This window comes from Balaenoptera physalus, assembly GCF_965194825.1.
Source record: "Balaenoptera physalus genome assembly, chromosome: 17".
NCBI classification, from domain to species: Eukaryota; Metazoa; Chordata; class Mammalia; order Artiodactyla; family Balaenopteridae; genus Balaenoptera; species Balaenoptera physalus.
This window is the reverse complement of record NC_138895.1, coordinates 57,909,897-57,932,872: the sequence shown is the minus strand read 5'-3', so window position 1 is coordinate 57,932,872 and position 22,976 is coordinate 57,909,897. Positions and strand designations below refer to the sequence as shown.

The 22,976-nt window shown below is 35.5% G+C and overlaps 1 protein-coding gene across 2 annotated transcripts in view; it reads right to left on the bottom strand.

The window, feature by feature from the left end:
• The window catches only part of PKHD1L1 (PKHD1 like 1), a 152,030-nt gene that overhangs the window by 13,257 nt on the left and 115,797 nt on the right, over window positions 1-22,976 (bottom strand). Inside the window, exons 60-72 of one of the 2 annotated variants that reach the window (XM_082434220.1) lie at window positions 20,810-20,913; window positions 19,354-19,483; window positions 18,500-18,621; window positions 16,877-16,967; window positions 13,249-13,397; window positions 13,044-13,166; window positions 12,373-12,484; window positions 12,175-12,291; window positions 10,038-10,203; window positions 7,449-7,681; window positions 7,089-7,256; window positions 4,274-4,431; window positions 1,937-2,072 (exon numbers count right to left, since the gene is read on the bottom strand). In XM_082434220.1, coding sequence (XP_082290346.1) covers window positions 1,937-2,072; window positions 4,274-4,431; window positions 7,089-7,256; window positions 7,449-7,681; window positions 10,038-10,203; window positions 12,175-12,291; window positions 12,373-12,484; window positions 13,044-13,166; window positions 13,249-13,397; window positions 16,877-16,967; window positions 18,500-18,621; window positions 19,354-19,483; window positions 20,810-20,913 — 1,809 coding nt within the window. Of the gene's footprint in view, window positions 1-1,936; window positions 2,073-4,273; window positions 4,432-7,088; window positions 7,257-7,448; window positions 7,682-10,037; window positions 10,204-12,174; window positions 12,485-13,043; window positions 13,167-13,248; window positions 13,398-16,876; window positions 16,968-18,499; window positions 18,622-19,353; window positions 19,484-20,809; window positions 20,914-22,976 lie in introns of both variants that reach the window. The other variant, XM_082434219.1, reaches the window with a different exon arrangement.

Here is a 22,976-nt window from a genome sequence, read left to right as displayed (position 1 = left end):
AAAATATCTACTAGTATAAGTTCTAGATGCAATTTGGCTTAAACATTCTGTGAATCTGAAGAATGTGCTTTTGTAGTATAAACTGAAGCTGCTCTCAAGCTACTGTTACAGGTGCATACACCACTTATCCTAGCTAACTTTCTCATGTCTTCACAGTAATGGAAGGAATCAGAGACATAGATAATAATAAACATTTTGGGTAATCTAAAAAGATATGTATAGATTCATAATACAGGGATATTATTTTCCATTCCAAGTGTCAAAGCAAAATGTTCATCTAAAAGCAATGCTATTTCAGAAAAAAAAATTCTAAAAGGGTAGTGGTGGTATTGTTTTGCAGCCTTGTGCAACCAGTTCCCTGTATTAAATTCTGCCTGTTGAGATAATTTTTATTTTCTTGACTTGAACGATAGAGTACTTTGTACCAAAAGCACCATTTTAAAAAAAGAGGTAAAATTTATGAAAATTAAGCTGTAAATATCTGCAATCATTTGTATGTAAAAATAACACACTCTCTTAGCTTCTAAAGAGGCAATGTAGCATAATAGTTAAGTGCGTGGGTTCTAGAGCTAGACTCTCTGTGTTCGGTACCTTGCTCTGCCCCTACCACCTTTGATACTGTTCTGGACTGAACTGTGTCCCCCCCAAATTCATGTGCTGTAGCCATAACCCCCAATGTCACAGTATTTGGAGATGGGGGCCTTGGCGAAATAATTAGGTTTAGACGAAGTCATGAGGGTGGGGAGGGGACTTCATGATGAATTAATGCCCTTGTAAGAAGAGACACCAGAGCACTCTTTCTCTCTCTCTCCCTCACTTTCTATCTCTGCCACCTGAGAACACAGTGAGAAGGCAGCCATCTGCAAGTCAGGAGGGGTGCTTTCACCGAAACCAGACCATACTGGTACCCTGATCTCGTACTAGCAGCCTCCAGAACCGTGAGAAAATAAATTTGTTTTTAAGCCATGTAGTTTTTTGGCATTTTGTTATGGCAGCCCGAGCTAAGACAGAAAGCTTGGCAAATTACTTCACCCCCTTGTGTCTCAGTTTACTCATCTGCGCCTACCTCAAAGTGTTATTATTAGGATATAGTAACCGTTACTTATTATATACAAAGCACTTAGAACAGTGCCTGACACATAGTAATGTCTCTGGAAATATCAGATGTTCATATTATTAGTAGAAGTAGGACTTGCTTCACAGACGGTAATGAATATGGGTGTCCATTCATACTCTCCTGTCTAGCTTATATTATGATCAACAGCACACATTTATGTAATCGTTAGCCAAGATTACGGGGCACAGCTAAAAAATGATGATAAGTAGCACATGTGGAAAGGAGTGGATTGGCCTTATTAGTACCTGTTTAATAAAAAAATTCAATGAATAGAGATAAATAAAATCCTGGTCTTGCAACACTGGTAAATGGGTAAGTTAGCTTCTTCCATATATTTCCTCTAAATCCAGAGTTTACTTCATCATATTTACCTCATGGTGCTCAACTAATGCTATGCTAGCTTTCTTGGCAATACTTCTGGTGACTGCCAATGAACTTAGGTTCTGACCTCTACGAAACAGAAGTAAAGCAGAGATAGGGTGAAAATTTTAAGCAAAAAATCTCTTCTGTACGCAGGAATAAGTGAACTAAATGTGTAGAATGTAAATGTTCTCAGGAGGCAAAGGAATATCCATCACACGCACAAACTTATCTGCATGTGTGCAGATAGATAAGAATTCCATCAAGAGTGATCTTTCAGGACACACGTTATAAATGAACACATTTTAGTGTTTGGTGGACCATGGGTAAAAATTTATTTTCTCTTGTATTTGTCAAGGGCTAAGGAACTAAAAATATTAATAATGAAACATTATAAAGAATTTTATACATAATTAAGTATACATATACAATGTATGCTGTATTTTTCTGAGGAAATACCTGTATACACATGTCTATTAAGTTCACAGTGTTTCTGTTGGGAGTTCCATACTGTATTCTGGGGGCAGACCAATGAATTGTTCACATAGACATCCAAACGTTGACGTGTGGGGAAAAAGATTCCCACCAGAACAACCTGTTAAAAGTAAACAACATTTTTGCATCTTAAGAGAACAATGAAACAGAATATTTAGAATTTAGCACTTTAAAAATATCCTTTATACATGCCTTCTGTAGAATATTAAAACTAACTTTTGGGCTTCCCTGGTGGCGCAGTGGTTGGGAGTCTGCCTGCCAATGCGGGGGACACGGGTTCGAGCCCTGGTCCGGGAGGATCCCACATGCCGCACAGCGGCTGGGCCCGTGAGCCACAATTACTGAGCCTGCGCGTCTGGAGCCTGTGCTCCGCGGCAAGAGAGGCCGCGATGGTGAGAGGCCCGCGCACCGCGATGAAGAGTGGCCCCCACTTGCCACAACTGGAGAAAGCCCTCGCACAGAAACGAAGACCCAACACAGCCATAAATAAATAAATAAATAAAATTTAAAAGAATAAGACTTTAAAAAAAAAAAAGAGTAAAAAAAAAAAAAAAGTAAATACCTTGTCACTTAAAAAAAAAAACAACTAACTTTTATGGATTTAGGATACATATTGAGTTAAAAATTTTAAACAGATTTACATTCAACCATTCATAGAAAAGAATGTAATGTAAGAAAAAAAATATTAGAGGACAATCTCTAAATTAAAGAGAGGGTTCCTTTAAAAGATAATGTTCAATACAGGCTTTCAACTCTAGGGGCAGGGGAAACGGGAGAGTTAGCAGTGCTGTGCACAACGCAACCACACACAATTAGGCACTTAATGTTGAAAAAAAATGCTTACCTCTGATTTTGGTAATAAGACAAAAAAAAAAGTCAAAAAACTAACCTAATTCAATTTTGGTCATTTTTCATGTTCATTCCCCACATTTCATGCTATCAGATATAATCATAATCATAAAGTGAGGAGACTTAGCTTTTGCAAAGGTGGGGAGGAATTTATAAGCTACAGGTAGTTTTGGAATCTTCTTCTGAGATTGTTTGCAGAGGCTCCGAATATTAACAGTCATGTTACTTCAGAGTTACCATTTTTATTTTTAAAATTAAAAATACTCTCTTTTGGGGCTTCCCTGGTGGCACAGTGGTTGAGAATCCGCCTGCCAATGCAGGGGACACGGGTTCAATCCCTGGTCCGGGAAGATCCCACATGCCGCGGAGCAACTAAGCTCGTGTGCCACAACTACTGAGCCTGTGCTCTAGAGCCCGTGTGCTCCAGACGCGCAGGCTAAGTAATTGTGGCTCACGGGCCTAGTTGCTCCACGGCATGTGGGATCTTCCCAGACGAGGGCTCGAACCCGTGTCCCCTGCATTGGCAGGCAGATTCTCAACCACTGCGCCACCGGGGAAGCCCTCAGTGTCCTTTCTTCACGTTCTACTCTGGGACTTTCAAATCTCATACTCTTAGAAAAGAAAATCTATATTATGAGACTTCTGCTTGACCTCATACTCTTTTTCTACTGACATAGCATATATCAAGTTAATCATCTCAGCTGAATTCCATTTAAAGCAGAGTTGACATTACTGAAGATACTTTAGATAATGTGCTGTGATCTCTGAAGTAAATTCCAAAGGTGTATTTCTGACATATATAAATAATAGCAGCATGGAAGAATGAAAATATAATCCCGAGTGACCAGTTTTAGATGCATGCTATTTTTATGTAAAAGTTCAGGTGTGCTTGCTAATCACACAAGTCGGAAATCACTGTTACCCCTCAAATGTAGAAGCACAAACAAGTGCATATGGGGAGAGGTGTCTGGAACTCATATGTGCTCTCAGGCTGATGAAAACTGTCTGGACTCACAGTATTTTTGGTGGTACCCTACTGGTCCTTGAAAATGAGCTGTAAGGCTGACGATCTTCCAGAGGACAGGGAAGGAGATAAAGTCCTCAGCAGATAGAAATATATGCACATAACACCAATAACTCTTTTTCTTTTTTAGATTTTTAAAAATTTATTACTTCAAATAATTGAACAGAAATAATCTTCATAGAATTACTGAATGACAAAGTGCATTTCTTGACAGTCAATAAATGAAATAGATAATTTTTATTTTTTTATTATTTTTTTACATAGCTATCAATAATTATTTATTTAAAAATTTTTATTTTATATTGGAGGGTAGTTAACAATGTTGTGTTAATTTTAGATAGATACACGTATTAGTATAACTGAATCAATCATTTGCCTGTGCACCTGAAACCAATAACTCTTAAGAAATAATTTCTATCTTGCCTTACCTTGTCATGGTCAACATTAAGCAACATCAGTCGAAGATTCTGGGGACTAGTGCCAGTGAAGTAGACCTCATAAGATTTGCCCAGAGCCACGATGCTATGAAACAAGGACAGTCTTCTTTGGCATGTGTACCCGGCACACCAGCCATGATCCTGTGGGCCTACATCCACACAAATGAAAGTTCATGTTCTGTGCTATGAATATTATTAGTGCAAAACCCGAAGAGTAATTGTATTAAAAATAAATTGCAGTGGTCAAGTTCAGCATTTACAGCTATTATCCATCCACCCATCCATTCAGTGATCTAAGCTATTTCTCAAACCTTGACTTAAAAAGGAAGGCAGGGAAGCAACTCCCTCTCTACTATCCTTACTTTTAGACTGCCCAGGGTCAGAAGGGTATATGTTGAGGATTTGTGCTGGAAGGTCATTGAAGGAAATTATAGATTTACTTGTATCTCTACTTTAATAATCATATTTAAGTCCAGGCCCCATGGCGAGGAAGAAAATGCTTGATGCTCTCTCCTATTTATCAAATGTGACTTTGGGTGGGGAACCAACTTTCTCAGACTCTTTGCTGAGAAATATGCTATAAAAGAGATAATTTGTTAAAAATAAAGCCTGTACATAGAAAACAGGGACATTTGTATGTCTGAACCACTGATTTATTATTTCTTTCACTCATTTGTTCATTAATTTATAAATTCGACAAACTCTTTTGTGTTTTTTTTATTGCCTTTAACCTTCCTCCACTGTTATTTTAATAAATTTTTGTTAAAGACTGTGATTATAGGTACTATTGGAGGGTCAACATCATTAAATAACTGAAGCAATCTGAGAAATAACACTCCATTAAACCTTCTAGAAAACCAAAAGAAAGTGGATGCTTTGCACCTGAATCCAGACATTTCCAGAACACATGTAACATGACTGCTGTAGAAAACTTCTCTATTTCACTCAGTTTTAAAGTGGCTGGGATTATACATATATAAAACAGTGAGTGAGACATGGAATGATGAATTTTCTTGATGTATTTATTCATAAGCTTTGCTTAATTTCCTAGCTTGCTTGGAATTATTATCAATATTTATAAATGAAGTTTGATTGAATTTTAAACCAATATAAACTTCTGAAGCTGAAGTAGAGCATAACCTATCCTTTATTATCCAAAATATAAATCCCACTTTTGAAGGAACCTTCATTGTGGGTTTTGAAAATAGAAATTTCTATGTATAAAAATTTAGAGTGATAAAAGCCATATTTTAAAAATAAAATTGAGTACTAAAATTTAAAGGGAAACTTTAGTGGTATGTACAAATTTTATCTTGGGAATTTTTCTTTCCACCTAGTATAGTGCATCCCAAGCTTCACTCATCCTTCTAACACCTACATAATTTTTGCCATGCTTCTATCGTTTACATTATCATTAAATTACATTCTCATTAAATTGAGGCATTTTTAAAATTTAAATTTATTTAAAAGAGAAATGTCATATCACTATTGTAAATGGAAAACTCACATTGCCTTTCAGAAAAGGAAAATGTAAAAATAAACAGAAGGAAATCTTTCTCCACCATATAAAACAGAGCAATTCGAAAACATCTTCATTATTCACTGACTGGTCTAAAATTCTTCCCACAGTCTCTGCTTTATAAGATCTGAAAGGCAGCATTTGAAATTGGGTTGATCGTAGGTCATAGAAACCAGGCAGATTGCATGTTGGGGCAGAAGTGGGGAGTGACTTAAAATCATGTAACTTTGAGACACTTCTGATTTAGCTCATTCTATTCTCTTCAACAAGTTAAAAAAAAATGAACTTGTAGGGTATTGGCTATTTTGGGGATCTTAGAATATTTTAGTACATGTTGTGACATTGTCAGGACAGAGAGACCTTTCCGATCCAGGTTATGTGCCTCTTCAGCACTTCAAAGACTCTAAGCCTGATTAGGGACTAATCTTTGAGCCCCCAGTGGCACTTCAGGAATAGACAATGAGTCCCTGCCCTCTGTTTTCAGTAACTTTTAGAAGTTCACCTATTTATTCAAAAAGTCTTGGATGACAAGACTCATGGAGACCATTGCCTCCCCTTGGGCTACAGCCAACAAGGACCAGAATGGAAGAGACCTAGACTGTGGAGCTTGACAAGATAGCCTTGACAGTCAAAGGAATTAGGAATGAGAAAGACCAAAACCAACCAAACAAAAAAACCCCACAACACACTGATTCAAGATTAATTCTTCCAAGTATTCATGAAAATGAAAAACAAGTAGGCTGAGAATATTCATTCTCAAGTATTCCAAATATCGTATTATCATTTTTTAAATTTATGTAAAGAAAATTGTTTTTTTTGCAGACACTTGGATCAATTTTTTCTCAAATATATTTATGCCACCTTCATGCCTATAAAGATTACTCAAGGAATAACTTTCCTCCTCTTCTTTTTCTTTTTTCTTTTTTTGATATTAATGCATTTTATTTTATTATTTATTTATTTATTTTTTTAACATCTTTATTGTAGTATAATTGGTTTACAATGGTGTGTTAGTTTCTGCTTTATAACAAAGTGAATCAGTTATACATATACATATGTCCTCTTCTTTTTCTGATGGTCAATTTGGAGTAATTGTCCTGGCTTTCTAATGTGGGGGACTGCTGAAGAGTCAAGTCTCTCTCCTGCACATAGATCTTACAAACAGAAGGCAAGGAAATCCCTATGTTTACTAGTTTTATGTGATAGATAATTTATGAGACATGTCCATGAATGTAGTAAATAGTGAATGCCTTGAGTAACTCTAGTTTGTTTACAATGAATACCTACCATTAATGAGATCAACATAACCATTGCTCACTATAGCTACTGGTGAGAGTCTGCGAGTTTCTGTGTCGGAATCCAGGCTTTCAATAACCATCATTGCATATTCCATCCCAAAGCACCGATAGCTCTGCCATTCTGGAATGTACTTACAGGTTGAATCTCTAATGATTCCTAGAAACATAGGAATACACATTTAGAAATGAAACAGAATCTCCTTACAAAAGCTTCCACATACTATCTTTTGCTTGTTACATAACATTAATAAGTAGAAAATATAAATTAGTTGAGTACATCAATCATTAAAAGTAAAAGATATATTTTGTTTCATGAACCAGAGGACTAACAGAATATGATCCAACAAACCTTTATAAGGTGCTTTCTCAGTGACAGGAATTCTACTTCCATTTGGGAATGTGAGCATCACATTAGGAATTCTATAGTCTCCAATTCCAAATTGGCTATTTCCATTCCATTCATATTCTGCTTCAGGTATCACTGAACCAGAATTCCCCAGAAAGGAGCCATCCATATCTCTAAGGAAAGATTTCCTTTTGGCATCACAAACCATGTCTACACAATCAGATGGATTCACCTTACTGTGAAGAAAAGGTGAAATGCATGAATACTTAGATTTGGTATACCTCCCTGTTTCTAGAGAGCATTTGAATATACCTGCGTATTTGATAAGAGTATCAAAAAAAATTAACTGATTGAATCTTATTTCAGAAAGGATTCAAAGTGGGACCAAGTAGCATATGTAATTAGCATTGTAATGAGGCCTGTTTTTCCATTGTGTTGATTTGGTCTATTATTATGAATTCATTAACATTTCAAAAGGACAAATTGTACCTGTGGGAAGTAAAATTAGAATTCCATTTTGCTATTCCATATTTTGTCGAATGATAGATTTCATATTTGTGCATTGCTCAAAATATACTAACATTGCCCAAAAAGCAGGTAAATTACTCAGTTGTGCAGACATACAAAATCCTTGTGTTAGCAGGGAAGTCTTTATACTTTTCCCTTCTTTCTCTTTTTTTAATGGGTCTTTAAGAATTATAAATGTATCATATGCTTTTTATAAAATAATCTAAATACTTAATATAAGTTCAGTCCCCTTCACCTTTCTATCCTAAGCTCTTAAGCTCATAACCAATTACAGATTGGTATATATTCTTGTAGACTTTTGCCTATATATATACAAACAGATATACTTAAATTACAATTTTTATGCTATATATTTTAATAACCATTCTGTAGATACCTGAACTGTAAGAGATGAAATACTGTAAACTCATCATGCAGTTCAGTCGTAGATGGTATTCTGCCTTCATTCTGAACCACCTGGAGTGTTGACTGTTACTGGTTATAATAATAAAATGGCTGCTTAATTTGCAATGTACTATACATTGTCTATTATATATAGTATACAGCATACTTACACTATATGATATATACCATGGGGAAATATAAATTCATTCTACAGTTATAGCAGCAAAATACTATCTAATAGATCTGAGCTTTTTGCAAAGAAAGACGTGAAGCTATAAATTATCCCTTACTCTACTGTATTAGTTTTGGAGATGATTTGAGTAAATATTTCTGTGGGTCATGTGTTCTTTGTGTTCAAGTGTGTGCAGAGTGTTTTTGTGAGCAAGTCTGTGAACAGACTGCCCAGTGGCACTCTTACATTATGGTTTAGGGCTCTGTCTTACTTCAGTTTCCAAAGAAACAGAGCCTGAGATGTGGACTTTTGTTCAAGTGAGTTATTAAGGGAGTCCTCAATACGGGAAGGAGAGAAAGGGAAGGAGAGAAGCCATATAGGGCAAGGGAAAGAAAAGGGAGATGACTATGGTCAGCTAAGAGCAATTTTCTGGAAAAGCAGGCAAATGTAGGTCATTATTGGCCAACTTTTAGAGCATCTGGGGACTGGGTGAGCTACTCAGTAAAAGGGATCTGGGATTGTGCCAACAGTATCCCAATAAAAGCACAGGACTCAAAGACATATTTTTAAATGTAATATTTTCTTCATGACCTAGATGTTAAAATTATATATTAAATCTGAAAGATTCAATGATAACGAAATAGGAGGTAACAGCTTTCTAGTGGGGAGAAGCTCTACTGAGCCAAAAAACACTGCAGTTCAACAATTATTAAATGAGGAAGTATGGGGTTGTCATCAAAATAAGATCAGATGAAGTCAAACTATTTATGAAACACTGCGTTTCTCTGAAGAGATGCATATCTAATTAGCATTATTTCTTGTCTTCTCTCTATACTGAAAATGGTCAAAGAGCTCTAATGGAAACTTTCTTTCCTCCAATATTGTCTTATATCTAAATTCCTGGTCTGCATGTCTTTTGAAGAGTAGCAGTTATTGGCTATATTTCTTCAAGACTTAGAATCTATGTGGTTCAGCTTCTAGAAATATTCTGACACCAACTAACCTCTGTGATTGAAAAAAAAAATCACTGTTCAAAGTTTCTGCATATTTTTAGTCACAATGATTATAATGATTCCCATTTAATTTCCAAGTACATGTTGGGGTGCATATAATAAGATATTTGTAAAGCAAAAGGAAACAAAAGAGGTAAGGGAAAGGGAAGAAATGATAGACATGACTTTCATTCCTAATGACTATTAATGGAGAGATATTAATGTACAAATATACTTCTGACCCATTCTCTATCTTTTATGTTTAATGATGGTGCTATGTATGATATATGGGGAAAAAAAGTATGAGAAAATATACATATTAAGGCCTAGCTTCTTCAACTTACCTGAAGACACAGATATATTAAATACTCTTAATTTTCATAATGCTGATTGAAATTTCATAGACATGAACAGTTACTTTAAATTTAGCAACTTTCTCAGATCTATGGCAGGGGAAGAAAACAATGGAAAACTGTGATGACAGAAAAGAAAAAACTGAGTTATCATGTATTTTACCTTATATCGGGTCTATGTATAAATATTTTTGATTGTTCAGTAGTGTCAACCAGCTGTATGTTCTTCACATGGATTGGATGCTGTAAATCCTCATTTAAAGGGTTAGTAATGAATATCACATTAGTTTCACCTGAACAAACATTTTTAAATCCAACAAATGTGGAACCTAAAACATAAATAATAGAAAAACAATTATTTCCTATAGAGAAAGGGTAAAATCAGTTTCATTTCATGTATATTCCACCAAACACATCATTTAACTTTACCTTGAACACGGAACTCTTACCTTATGTGGCAGATAAGTCCACCACTATTTGTGGACTGTATCCACACCACTGAGTAGTCTTCTCCCATGTTTTCTCTGAGCTTGGCATATTTTCTCTGTGATTTGCATTGGACAATGGGACAAGAGCAATTGTAGTATAAACAGATCTGAAAAGTGCTTGCATATTAGGGCTCACTCTCTCTTGGTGTTCTTGGGGAATTCTGTGATTACCAGCATGTGAATAAGCCTAGGAGACATTTGGCTCAGTCACTCTCATTACCCCATCAAGGGCCAGCACCAGCCACCAGACATAGAAGTGAGACTATCCCAGACTAACCAGCCCCTACACATCTTGTAAAGTGATGGCAGCTCAGTGAATAATCCCAGGTAAGATTAGCAGAAGAACCACCAAGCTGAACAAAGCCCAAATTGCCAATCCACAGAATCATGAGCTCATAAACGGTTGTTTAAAGGCTTTGAATTTCAGGGATAGTTTGTTATGCAGCAAAGGCTAACTGAAATACTATTGCTCTCTTGGTCGTATTGCATATATTATGTGGCCAAAAGATAAAACTGATTAGATCAAAAAACAATCTCCTTTGCACTTAAAATACAGTAACTCAAAACTGAAAACAGCAAAAAGTGACTCCATAAAATTCTTAAATTAGTTATGTGCTATACACTACCCTGCTTGACTGTATTTTCTCCTAAGAAAATATTGTATATGCATGAATATAAGCCTGTAGATGAGTATCAATAAAATACTATAGTAATAGATGCTGTTTGTTCGTTCCCTGTGTAGATCTCCTTTATTGGTCCTAAACCTATGTAGCATGTTAAATAATTTTTGGCAGGGGTATCATTACAAGTAACACTAAAAAATGATAATTTGTTTTGCATTTCTTTCTGGGAATTAAAGTTATGAGAAATAATATGTCAAAATTTAGATGTCTAATTTATTTATTTATTTTATTTATTTATTTTTGGCTGTGTTGGGTCTTCGTTTCTGTGCGAGGGCTTTTCTCCAGTTGCGGCAAGCAGGGGCCACTCTTCATCGCGGTGCGCGGGCCTCTCACTGTGGGGGCCTCTCTTGTTGCGGGGCACAGGCTCCAGATGCGCAGGCTCAGCAGTTGTGGCACACGGGCTTAGTTGCTCCGCGGCATATGGGATCCTCCCAGACCAGAGCTCGAGCCCGTGTCCCCTGCATTGGCAGGCAGATTCTCAACCACTGCGCCACCAGGGAAGCCCTAGATGTCTAATTTATTGAACTGCTTTCTTTCAGGTGACACTGGTTAAAGTTATCATGAAAGGGAGATTTGCTAAACTGAAATAGAGAATGGCTCAGTGTATTTAATGGGCAAAGCGAAAATAACTTGGTATGTTTACTACATCTATTTTAATTATTTTACATTTTTAAGGATGCAGCCTGGTTCAGTGAAAAAGCAGCAGATTTTAAGTCAAGAGATCTTGATTCTAATCCTAGTTCTGCCAGCAGCTGTGGGAGTTTGGCAAAACATTTAAATTCTATGAACTAAAATTTCTGCATCATAAAAGCTTCTAATAAAATATAACCCTAATTATATAAAAGGGCTTTACAATTTAGAGAAACTAATTAATATTAAATCACTATACCAGTGCTTTTTCTGTTGTTTTAAAAAGAAAATGAAATGTCAGTTCTTTTATATGTATGAATGTTGCCAGGGAACTATTCTTGAAATTGACTCTTCTGTCTGGTGTCTTTGCTTGTCGTATTGAGCAGATTAATTTAATCATTATTTTTTTTAACTAACAATGAAACATTACGAGTTATATTCTACATATTCTTTACAGAACTTAACTGAGTAGACTTTCAAAGACTATGTTTAAACTTGCCTGAGATGTCCAAAAGACCACTGATGGCATTGTAACTCATGATCCCTGCATGGGGTTTCCGTGGTGCCATGTTATGTGCTGAAGCAAAGGTAGGCCAGCAAATCCCACTTCTCCCACCTTTTATAAAAAGAAGAAAGTTAATGAAATTTGAATATGCACTCATATGAACCCCAAAATTAAAAGTTCTAAAATCTTTACCTGATGGAGGTCTAGAACTTCGATGGGCAGCAGAAAGTTCAATATTGGGATCATCATTAGTTAGGACATCAGAGCAATTAAATTCAGGGCTACTTCCAACAATTAATGAGTTCTATTTTAAAAACAAGTTCAAATAGTAAGCTTTAATAATAACTTTTCTTAAAAGAAAACATAATAATGAATAATAATGAATTCCACTGTAGCAAAACACAACCTGTATAACTTTGAGAAGTGGATCATTCATTAAACCAAGATAAAAAAAAGATGTGATTTCTGCCCCAAGTGGATGACAATCAAAGTCAGAGGGGGGAGACAGGCATGTAAATAATTATATTTAAAGACATGTTATGTTTCCATGATAGAAATATGTGCAGGGAAAGTAGGAACAAAAAGAGGAGGGAGTGTCAAAACTACCTAAGCTGGTTCAGGAAAGACTCCATAGAGGTAGTGAAAATTTAACTAATTGTGGCAAGATTAGCAGGTGATAAGAAGAGCTGCTGGAAGGAGGGGGGAGAGGGAAGGATGGAGAGCTTCCTGGCAGAAGGCAATGAGCACAAAGGCAGGAGGTGTGGCTAGTAGGGCAAAGAAGTCAAGAAAATCATTTGTATTCAATAATTTTACCCTTCTCAGAGTTGCTCTTTCTGTTTTGTGTGGCTGCGTTCAATTCTTACCTTAATCTGCACTGTTTTACTGGAAATTCTGTGAGATACAGCAGGTGGCATGTAAATCATTGAAGAAATGGCCATTCCATTGTCAACCAGGGTCACGTTATAGATACGCACACTCTCCGTGGTCTGTAATAGAACTTGGAGGTTACATAGTATGAAATATAATCATAAAAGAAAATAAACAATCACTTTTTTTGGGTCCATTTACCTGAAAATAAATTCCGTAATCCCAGCATGCCCAAATGGTAAATCCCTGTATAAGAGAACATCCAGGAAGGCCATCTTGGTTCATATAGATACCAAATAAACCTCCATGGGCTTCATTGTCAAACCACTTTTCCAGAGAATAAGACTGACCTTTGAAGGAAATATGGAACCAGTAAATTAACATTATGAATCAAGTCATAGAGTTATAAGCAGTATCAGTTAAAGTTGAAATTCTTTTAAAAGTTAAATATATGATTCTGATGCAAATTTTAACAACATGACCAAATATTTGTATGGTTCAGCTACTTATGGTTTATTCTATTTAGTATTTCTCTTATCTAATTTGCCTCTTCAATGTTACTCAGAATAATTGTATATTCATTTGCAAAAGTTTACTTTAGTGCTAGCACCCTTAACTTATTATATCTGATTAAACATGAATTTCTTTAGAAAGATTATGAAGTTTGAATTCAAACAAGGCTAAACTTGAAAAACACAATGATACCACTTGCTGTCTATAAATGTTACTGGTTCCTTCTGGTCATCCCATTTTCAAGTTAAGTGTCACTTCCTTAGAAGGCCTTCTCTGACTACTGGATTCATAGTTAGCACCTCAGTCAGTTAACATGGCAATTAAAATTTTTTTCACTTTGATATTTAATTACTACTTATTTGTGAATTATTCATCTCCTCTCTCCTATAAGAACGTAAGCTTCATGAAAGAAGAAACTGTGTCTAGCTCCTTCACTGCCAGATTCCTAGAGCCTAGAAGGTAATGCAGAGGTAGGTGCTCATCAAATACTTCTTGAATTAATGTATGCATGATCTTGGGAAAGTTGCTTAGCATTTTATAACTTAAGTTTCCTCATATATAAAAAATTATAATGTCTAATTCAGGGTTGTTTCAAAATGAAATGAAATAACCCACATGAAGTGCCTCAATAAATGGAAGCTATACCCATTATTAATATACAGAATAATTAAAGTGGATTTTCATGAAAGTTTTACTTATGTACAAATCAGATCAGTGACCTTAAAAGCTCGTCCCAATCATGCATAAATTTGAGGATTCCCCATAAAGAGCAGCACTGCCTCCTAAATTGTACTTTGTACCAGCTCTCTTGTCCAAGTTCCCCAGGATCTGACTTCCTCCATCTTCGACTGCTTTTCCCTTCTTCCTAGTCCTTTGAGATTGACATTTCACCTATGGTCGGTCGGCCTGGTTTCTGTTGTTTCCTCCCTAAGAAGCTGTCTGCATGGCTACACCTCGGTTCTGCACAATGTAGCCCCATGGACAAGGATGGCTCCACCTTTGGATCCACGTGTGTCAGAGTTCCCTTCCCAGCATCCCAGCCCCTCACTTGTTAGGGAGATGAATTGTGTAAATTGATGTCCCATTCCAGGAACTTAAACCCTCAGTTCCTCTGTGATGTCTCATATTTCAGTTGCTCCTTATAAACACTCCCGATTATTTAGGAAGATCAATATATTCAGTGAAAAATGCATTACATGGACTTATACATATTAGTAAATAGTCACATTCACAGGCCATATTTTGATTAAAAAACACAACAATACTTCAAAGAAGTTGTAGAGATATTACATATTTTAAAATTTTAAGTCAAAGAAAAGCTACTTTAAGCTGTTGGGAACTAAAATATTTAAAAAGAACATACATCAAGGAATCAGTTATATCTGTGGCAAATTTGTTTTATTCCTTTAAAATGTACTTTGCACAAGAATAAAATTAGCTAAAGTCCAATAATTTTTGAATTTACAGAAAAAAATGCTTATTCAAAGAATTTCAAAAATACCTATAGAGATTAAAAAAATCAACTATAGAAGGGCTATACATTTTTCAGAGAAAATTCCATTTCCTTTAGCTAAGTTTCCCAAGAGGTAAAGCCAGCAGGTCTAGCATTCTTTTACTTTTTTGATTCAATAATTAATTTATCTGGTTTAAAAGTCAAGAGTTTATAGAAAGTTATACAGTAATAAGTGACCAGTCACCCTGTTCCTACTCACCTTCAATGACTTTTTGCTTTTACACTTTCAGTGTTTCTTTATGTAAATGCATATACCATACATATTCTTTTGTTCCCTTTCTAAGTAACCTCCACTTATCATTTTAGAATGTCCTGGTGATTTCTGCATATTAATACACAGTATGCATCTTTTTTCCTTCTTTTTTTAGAGGGGCCTAGTGTTCCAGCGTTTGGCTTTATATAACTAGCCCACAGTAACTGGACACAGGGTAGCTTTCCATTTTCTGCCAGTACAGGCAACGCTGTGATGAATAACCTTGTTCACAACTCTTTTTCTAACTGCTGCAGAGGCAACTGTTAGATTACAGGAAGTAGAAATGCTGAGTCAAAGGTAAATGCCTCTATAATTTTGGTAGCTATTGCCAGATTCCCCTCTGTAGGGGTTATATCATTTTGTCCTTCAACCAGCAAAGTGTAAATGTTACTATTTCCCTACAGCCTTGCCAGGAGAGCAGTTGTTCAGTTAATTCTTGATTTTTAGTAATCTGATAGAAATGTATCTGAGAACCCTCTGTTCATGTCCTTTGATTTTTTTCATGCTTGCAGGCTTTAACATATGAATAGTGAGCATGTATTCCTTTAAAGCGGAAGCATGAAATAGTGACATATCCCTATAGGCATGTATCTCTATGCTTACAAGTTGCTTTTGGGAAAGTGATGGTGGGATAAGATAATCACTGTTCAGTACCATCAAATCAAGCACTGAAGCTGTTGTTAAGAGTTTTTGGATCATAAACATGGAAAATAGTTATCTTAAAAGCCTATTTTTAAAGGATCTATCCTTCTTTTATTCCCTTGATACTATTAGTCAACACACCTTATCCTATTCTGTCCTCCCCCATCTCTCTGATGATGCCTTTCGTTTATTTTCATCCCACTGCTTCTTGCCCGGATTACTCTCTTTCACTCTTATTGTGTCTTCCCGAGTCCATCAGACCCAACTGTCCACCATTCTCTACTTTACCCCTTCTTTTCTCCCTTACACTCTCTGGCTCACTCTGTCTCCCTGGTTATCCCTCTGATTTTCTCTTTCCTTCTCATCTCCTCTACAGTCACAGGGATAGAATAAAGATACCCTTGTCAAGGAAGAGCTCATGTCCAGTGGGATCAGGAATGCAAACACGCTGTGGCAGGCACAGCTAATGGCATGGGATTGGACAGAAGGACATGAGGGTATCACAAGGACAGGGCTGGTCACCTCCCTCAGCCTGGGGCTCAGGGACCTCCCTGAGGCAGTGACTGTGAAGGGGAGGCCTGGGGAGCAGCAAGGCCCGGTCTCAGGAGGCTGAGGATGGGGACGGGGTCTCAGGAGAGGACCTGGGGCTGCAGTGTCCTAGGGCCAGGGAAGAGCGTGGCATCCTGGGGCTGCCAGAGAAGGGTGATAGGGGTGAAGGATGAGAAGAAAATTGGTTTTAATTTTTTCTTTAAACCCAATATTATATGGAAATAATTTAGTTTGTTGAGTTCTTTCAGTGCCCAGGAAGAAGCAATATTACTTTTCAACACACAAACAATAATTATTTATTTCGAACAAATTTGGACAAGTTATTTCCTAATTTTAGTGACTCTATGCCAAAGACTTACTTGAGCAAGGTTCACCATTGATGCGATATCCTGCCCTTCCAAATCCAGCCACTACGTTATTTTGTAAGACTGTATTCGTCCCTCTATTTATCTAGTATAATGATAAAGAAAATGTTTTGGGTCAGGCTCTTACACAATTATGCAATGAGAGCAGGTATGCAACATACACTGGAAAACTAATTATGATGATACTTCCAGGAGTAAAAATTTAATTCACATTCACCCCATTCAAATTTATAATACAAATGAAGTACTGAAATTACCTTAGGTTCTTGGTGTAAACCTACCACTAGATACTACATTTTAGACTTCATTATAAAAGTACATTAAAGAGATTACTTTTCATTTCAGTCACAAAATCCACTGGACGTGGTTGAATATTAACAAGCCATAGACAAAATTTCAGTATTATAACAAGGCTACAAAAATTTTATCACTCTTTTTTGGTTATATTCTGTTACCAATTTGATTTATTAAGAAAAAGACAACTAAGGCAATTACAGTGGACCATAAAATTCAGTAGAGGCATTCATTAAAGAAAATCTGCTACAATAAAAAACTGGGTTAGAACAAGTAGGTAATTACTAAACAAATTTATTTTATGAGCCAAATCAGAGTGGTAGAAAATGAAAAGTATGGAGCACAGAAGGTTTAGTTCTTGCCTACATAGAATCAGCAGAACAGTCCAAATCTCACTTATTTAAAGCATGTTAAACAGCCTTATTTTTAAAGATTATGATAAAAATAGAGTCAAATGGAATTCATAAAACTAAAAAAAATGCCTTTCAAAAGATATAGATAACTTAAAGATTTGGAATTGACATTTGATTACATTCTAACATCTATAAATAGACAAAAAGAGAACATTATTACCTTATAAATGTATACTAAGTTCCAGGCTTTCAGATGTTGCTTTAAGGTGATTATTAATAGTTGTACAAAAACAAAATTCAATCCTTACCCTATCTTTCAAAGAGAGCTTTTTAAATTCCTTTTCTTTCCTAGAGTATAAGTAAGTAAGATAAAAACAAGAGGAAGCTATCTTTCCTCTAAATCCTCTCTGTACTTTCTATTTTCTTGCTTACAATCTCACTCTACATCTAAATAAATACCTATAGTAATTGAAGAAACTTCACGGGAAACAAGAAGGGCCCAATTAGTAATATCCGATAAGAGTAAATAACCTTGCATATAGAATCATAAGAATTTTAGATGAGAAATGGATTTTAGAGATTTTATAGTCTATCATTATAATTTTGCATTTAAATTCAGAGTTAAATAGTAAAATGTGTAAGGCATTCAGTCAATTAGAAGCAGAGAGACCCTTTAATGGAACTTGAAAGCAATAATTAATGTTGGAGAAGCAAGTAAATAAGAGAACTATTTAAACCAATGGACGTCACCACAGAGAAAAATCCAATGGCTACTGGAGCTCACAACATCTTTAAAGAAAGTTCATTCACTCCTTTAATCAGCTCACTTTATCCACAATCTTTATCTAAGGAAGAAATCATTTTCAATGACATTTTGAGATTTACAAATTCTACAGAAATTATAATCTTCAATAAGGGAATTACAAATTATAATTTTGTCTACTTATAATTTTAAATTTGTTCACACTACCTCAATTGCTGCATGCCAGAGAGTTGAGCTCAAGTCTTTTCTGTTCTGATAGGTTCCTGGCCAAACTGAAAGTGTAACCAAGTTTCCTCGGACTCTGTTGGCATCCCCCCATATTCTCATGCCTGGAAAAAAAGAAAATTCCCCCAAATGAGTACTATAGGGAATGTCTTTCACTTCTTCCATGAAATTAGTTTTCTCGTTTGAACCTGACAAACGAACCCTTTTGATTTTAGAGTGAACCCTCTGAACTCTTTGATACTCTACCTCTTTAATAGACTACCTGAATTAAAATCTTTTGTTAAATATGTGGGTTCACAGGCTCCACCTCAGATTTTAACAAATATACACACAAATTTTATACACCTTAAATGAATTTGTATTATGCTTTAGACTGATATTAAAGAAAGGACAACCCCTTAAATCAAATCAAATATATTTTTTTTAAAAATTATCTTTATTTGTGAATAATCTTTTTGTTTTATATGTGAGAAGTATGTTAAAAGTCAGTAATTTAAACTATTTGTGATTAAATAACTCACATAAGATCATGGTCTGGTAAATAATTCTTCTAGAGCTGTACTGTCCAATATGATAGCCATAGCCACATGTGACTACTTAAATGTAAAGTAATATAATTAAGTACCATTAAAATTAAAAATCCAGTTTCTCAGTCACATTAGCCACATTTCAAGTGTTCAATGGCCACATGCAGTTTAGTAATTACCATGTTAGCACAAACATAGACCCTTTATTTCCATTCTTGAAGAAAGATTAATTGGACACCCTGGCTCTAGAGTTTGCAGACAAGGCTGTCTCAGAAGACGTGTTATTGGACCGAAATATTATCATATTACCTTCCCCCACTGTAAAGTGAATCACGTTATCATCTATGTCCAATCCATCTGTCCCAAATACACCAACTGCAGGGGAAAAGCCACTGTGAAAAGCACAGCCTTGAATATAAGATGAGCCACGTTCTTGAATCTATAAAACATCAGGATTCAGTGAACATTTTAAAAACAAAGTTAAAGGACATTTAAAGAAAAAAATTTGAAGCAGGTGATTTTCAGAAAACAAATCTTGATAAACAAAATACTCAATTTACATTCCATGAAAGGAGATGACTTCCCAGCAGACCTTTTAATCCTGGGAAATTTCCATATATCTTCGGTTTATGATTAAAAAAAGCAAAAAAGAAATACTTATTTTAAATGTGAATTAAAAATTCTCAAGTGTTTTTCTATGTATTTATATTTCTATCATTACCTATAAAATGCTAAGGAACTAAAAATTATTTTTCAGAACAGTTTATTATATGATGAGCAGGGATTTTGTTTTTGCCCACGGAAGTCGATACTCAAAGCAGGGGTTACAATTCAAATGTCTGTAGGAAACAGTCAATAAGTAGTTTAGGGGTTTCAATTCCAAAACTACATGATTTAAAATTTTTATTTATTTATTTATTTATCTTTATTAACATATAGTTGATTTACCACGTTGTGTCAGTTTCAAGTGCAAGCAAAGTGATTCAGTTATACACATGTATCTATTCTTTTCCAGATTCTTTTCCATTATAGGTTATTACAAGAATACTGAGTACAGTTCCCTGTGCTATACAGTAGGTCCTCGTTATTTTATGTATAGTAGTGTGTATATATTAATCCCAGACTCCCAATTTATCTCCCCTCCATAATATATTTTTATTTTATTTTATTTTATTTACTTTTCATATTTTTATTTTATATTGGAGCATAGTTGATTAACAATGTTGTGTTAGTTTCAGGTGTACAGCAAAGTGATTCAGTTATACATGTATCTATTCTTTTTCAAATTCTATATAAGAAATATGCTCTTTCTCATTTTTTCTTAAATCAGCAGCCCTCTAAGCATATTTATTTTCCCACTTTTGACAGAGGCACGGATATACAGACATGCTTTTCATTTGAGAAATTTAAGCAACACTCACTTTGTTTAATAATAACTGTTTGGAAATATTTTTGGTCATTGTAAAGTAAAGTAGAGATGTGAAATACTATTATAGATCTTCAATTCTTTCACCTTTTGTGTTCCATTTTCTGTTTTTTTTTTTCTTTTTTACTGACCTTAAATAACGCATAAAATGGTTGGAATCAAATACCGTTGTAAGTCTAAAAACGTTAATGGGAAATACATCTAAGAAAGTTTTACTATATTAGATTATGGTCTTAGCAATTCTAAGATATGGGTATTTAGTGAAGTTAAATGAAAATCAAATCAAAATCAAAATACTTAATTTTGGGTATATGCAAAAATTAAAAATAAAGTACAAACCTGTCCCAGGTTAAGAAATGTTACAGCATATCTTGGATCCGTGCTATCCCTGAAGCCCTCTTGACCACTGTGATAAAATTCCACATTACTTATTCTTGCACTTCCTAGTGGGGAAAAGAGTTACACATGTTTTTTCCTTGAAGCTGAATAAAAATTTTGAAAAACTACTGAAGTTTTTGTAATTTTCCAAATTACAAATTTGTTTTCAACTTTTTCATGAAAATTGTATTCATTTTTCTTTGCCCTTTTAATCCAAATAAGGCAATGTTTCTGAATTTGTTTTTTTACTGCCCCTCACAAGAACCTTTTTAGACATTTCTCTTTCTGAATAGCGTTCCCTCTCCATGACATTTTAATACCACAGATATACTACATATTTGTCAAGGTATGGTGGCCCTTTGGAGGACCACAAACTGGTTACGTTTTTTTTTTCCCCCAAGAGTCAATTTTCACCTGTTGGTAGTGATACAGTCCCTGTTGAGAATGCATGGCATGAGGCACAAGTTATAATTTACCTGACATTTCAATTTTGATGCTCTAAAGAACTGTTAAGGACATTATCTTTACATAATTTTTTCCAGGATATGCATTGCCAAGTATCTGCTGACCGAGTTTGTCATAAGTGCCGCTGAAGTGACAAAGGGCAATTTCACAGATTATTAAGAGCAGCAGTAACAATCCACGAGCCATGACTCTGTGCCGAGCTCTGTACTAAGTGCTTAGCAGGCAGTGTGTGCTTTAATTCTGACACAACATCTGTGACTTAGGAACTTTTATTATTCCTGTCTTCTATACAAGGAAACTGAGGCACGGAGATTCATCGCTGGTAAAAATACAGTAGAGGGTATTCCTTGTTTCAAAAACCGATATCTAATAAAATATATTGGAGAAGAGTTATTTTATACTAGAAGGGAAAAGCCTGTCTGGAAATCCATGAGCCAGCGATTAGATGTATGGTGGAGAACATAAGATTAATAAGATAGATACAGAGAATAAATGATTACTACAGACCCCAGGCCTACAAAAGCCATAGATGCATTTTCTTTAATTACATCACAAAATAATTTATTGGAGCAAGGAAAGGTTGACATGTGAATAGGGCCCATCATGGGACTTTAAGTGAAACAACATGGATTAGTATCCAAGATCAGAGTAATTTCACCCCTCTAATCATCTAATTCTTTATCTTTAAAAAGAGGACAATATTTATGCCATAATACTATGAGGACTGAATGACATAATATGTGTTAAATGCTTAGCACAGCATCTGGAATCTTGTATTACTTTACGATCATCATTACTATTCTCCTCATCAGTTAAGCTTCTGTTGGCAGATTACGACCAATAGGTAGAAGTTATAGTGGGATAGCTGCTTCCTCAATATAAAGATTTTCTAAAATGAGAGCTGTTGCAAAATGGAATAGGCAGTATTGTAACCAAGTGAGCTCCTGATGAAACAGTTCAAGTCAAGAATAGAGGATTACTCCTTATACCCAGATTGTGAGATTGAAACACCAGCTTCCAATAAAAAGAACCAGGGTTACTTGGAGGAAGAACTCACTCCCAGTCTCAGCAAGAAAAAAAAAAAATTACAACATGTGCTTGTCATATCAGAAAGTGAAGAAGCTAAAAAAAAAACCCAAAAACAGTCAGGGACTTCCCTGGTGGCACAGTGGTTAAGAATCCACCTGCCAGTGCAGGGGACATGGGTTCAATCCCTGGTCTGGGAAGATCCCACATGCCGCAGAGCAACTAAGCCTCTGTGCCACAACTACTGAGCCCACGCACCGCAACTACTGAAGCCCGTGTGCCTAGAGCCCGTGCTCCACAACAAGAGAAGCCACCACAATGAGAAGCCCGCGCACTGCAACGAAGAGTAGCCGCCACTCGCCACAACTAGAGAAAGCCCGCGCACAGCAACAAAGACCCAACGTGGCCAAAAATAAATAAATAAATAAATAAATAAATAAATAAATAAATAAATTTGTAATTAAAAAAAAAAAACAGTCATAAGGAGGAGGACTTAGGCACCAACATGAAAAGGTTCTGAAGGTCAACGGGAAGGCATTTTCAGTATCAATAAGGTTAATGTTCACAATGGATTAGAACATATCAAATACATTTAAATCCATGGAACTAATAATGATACTAATAACAAAACAAAACA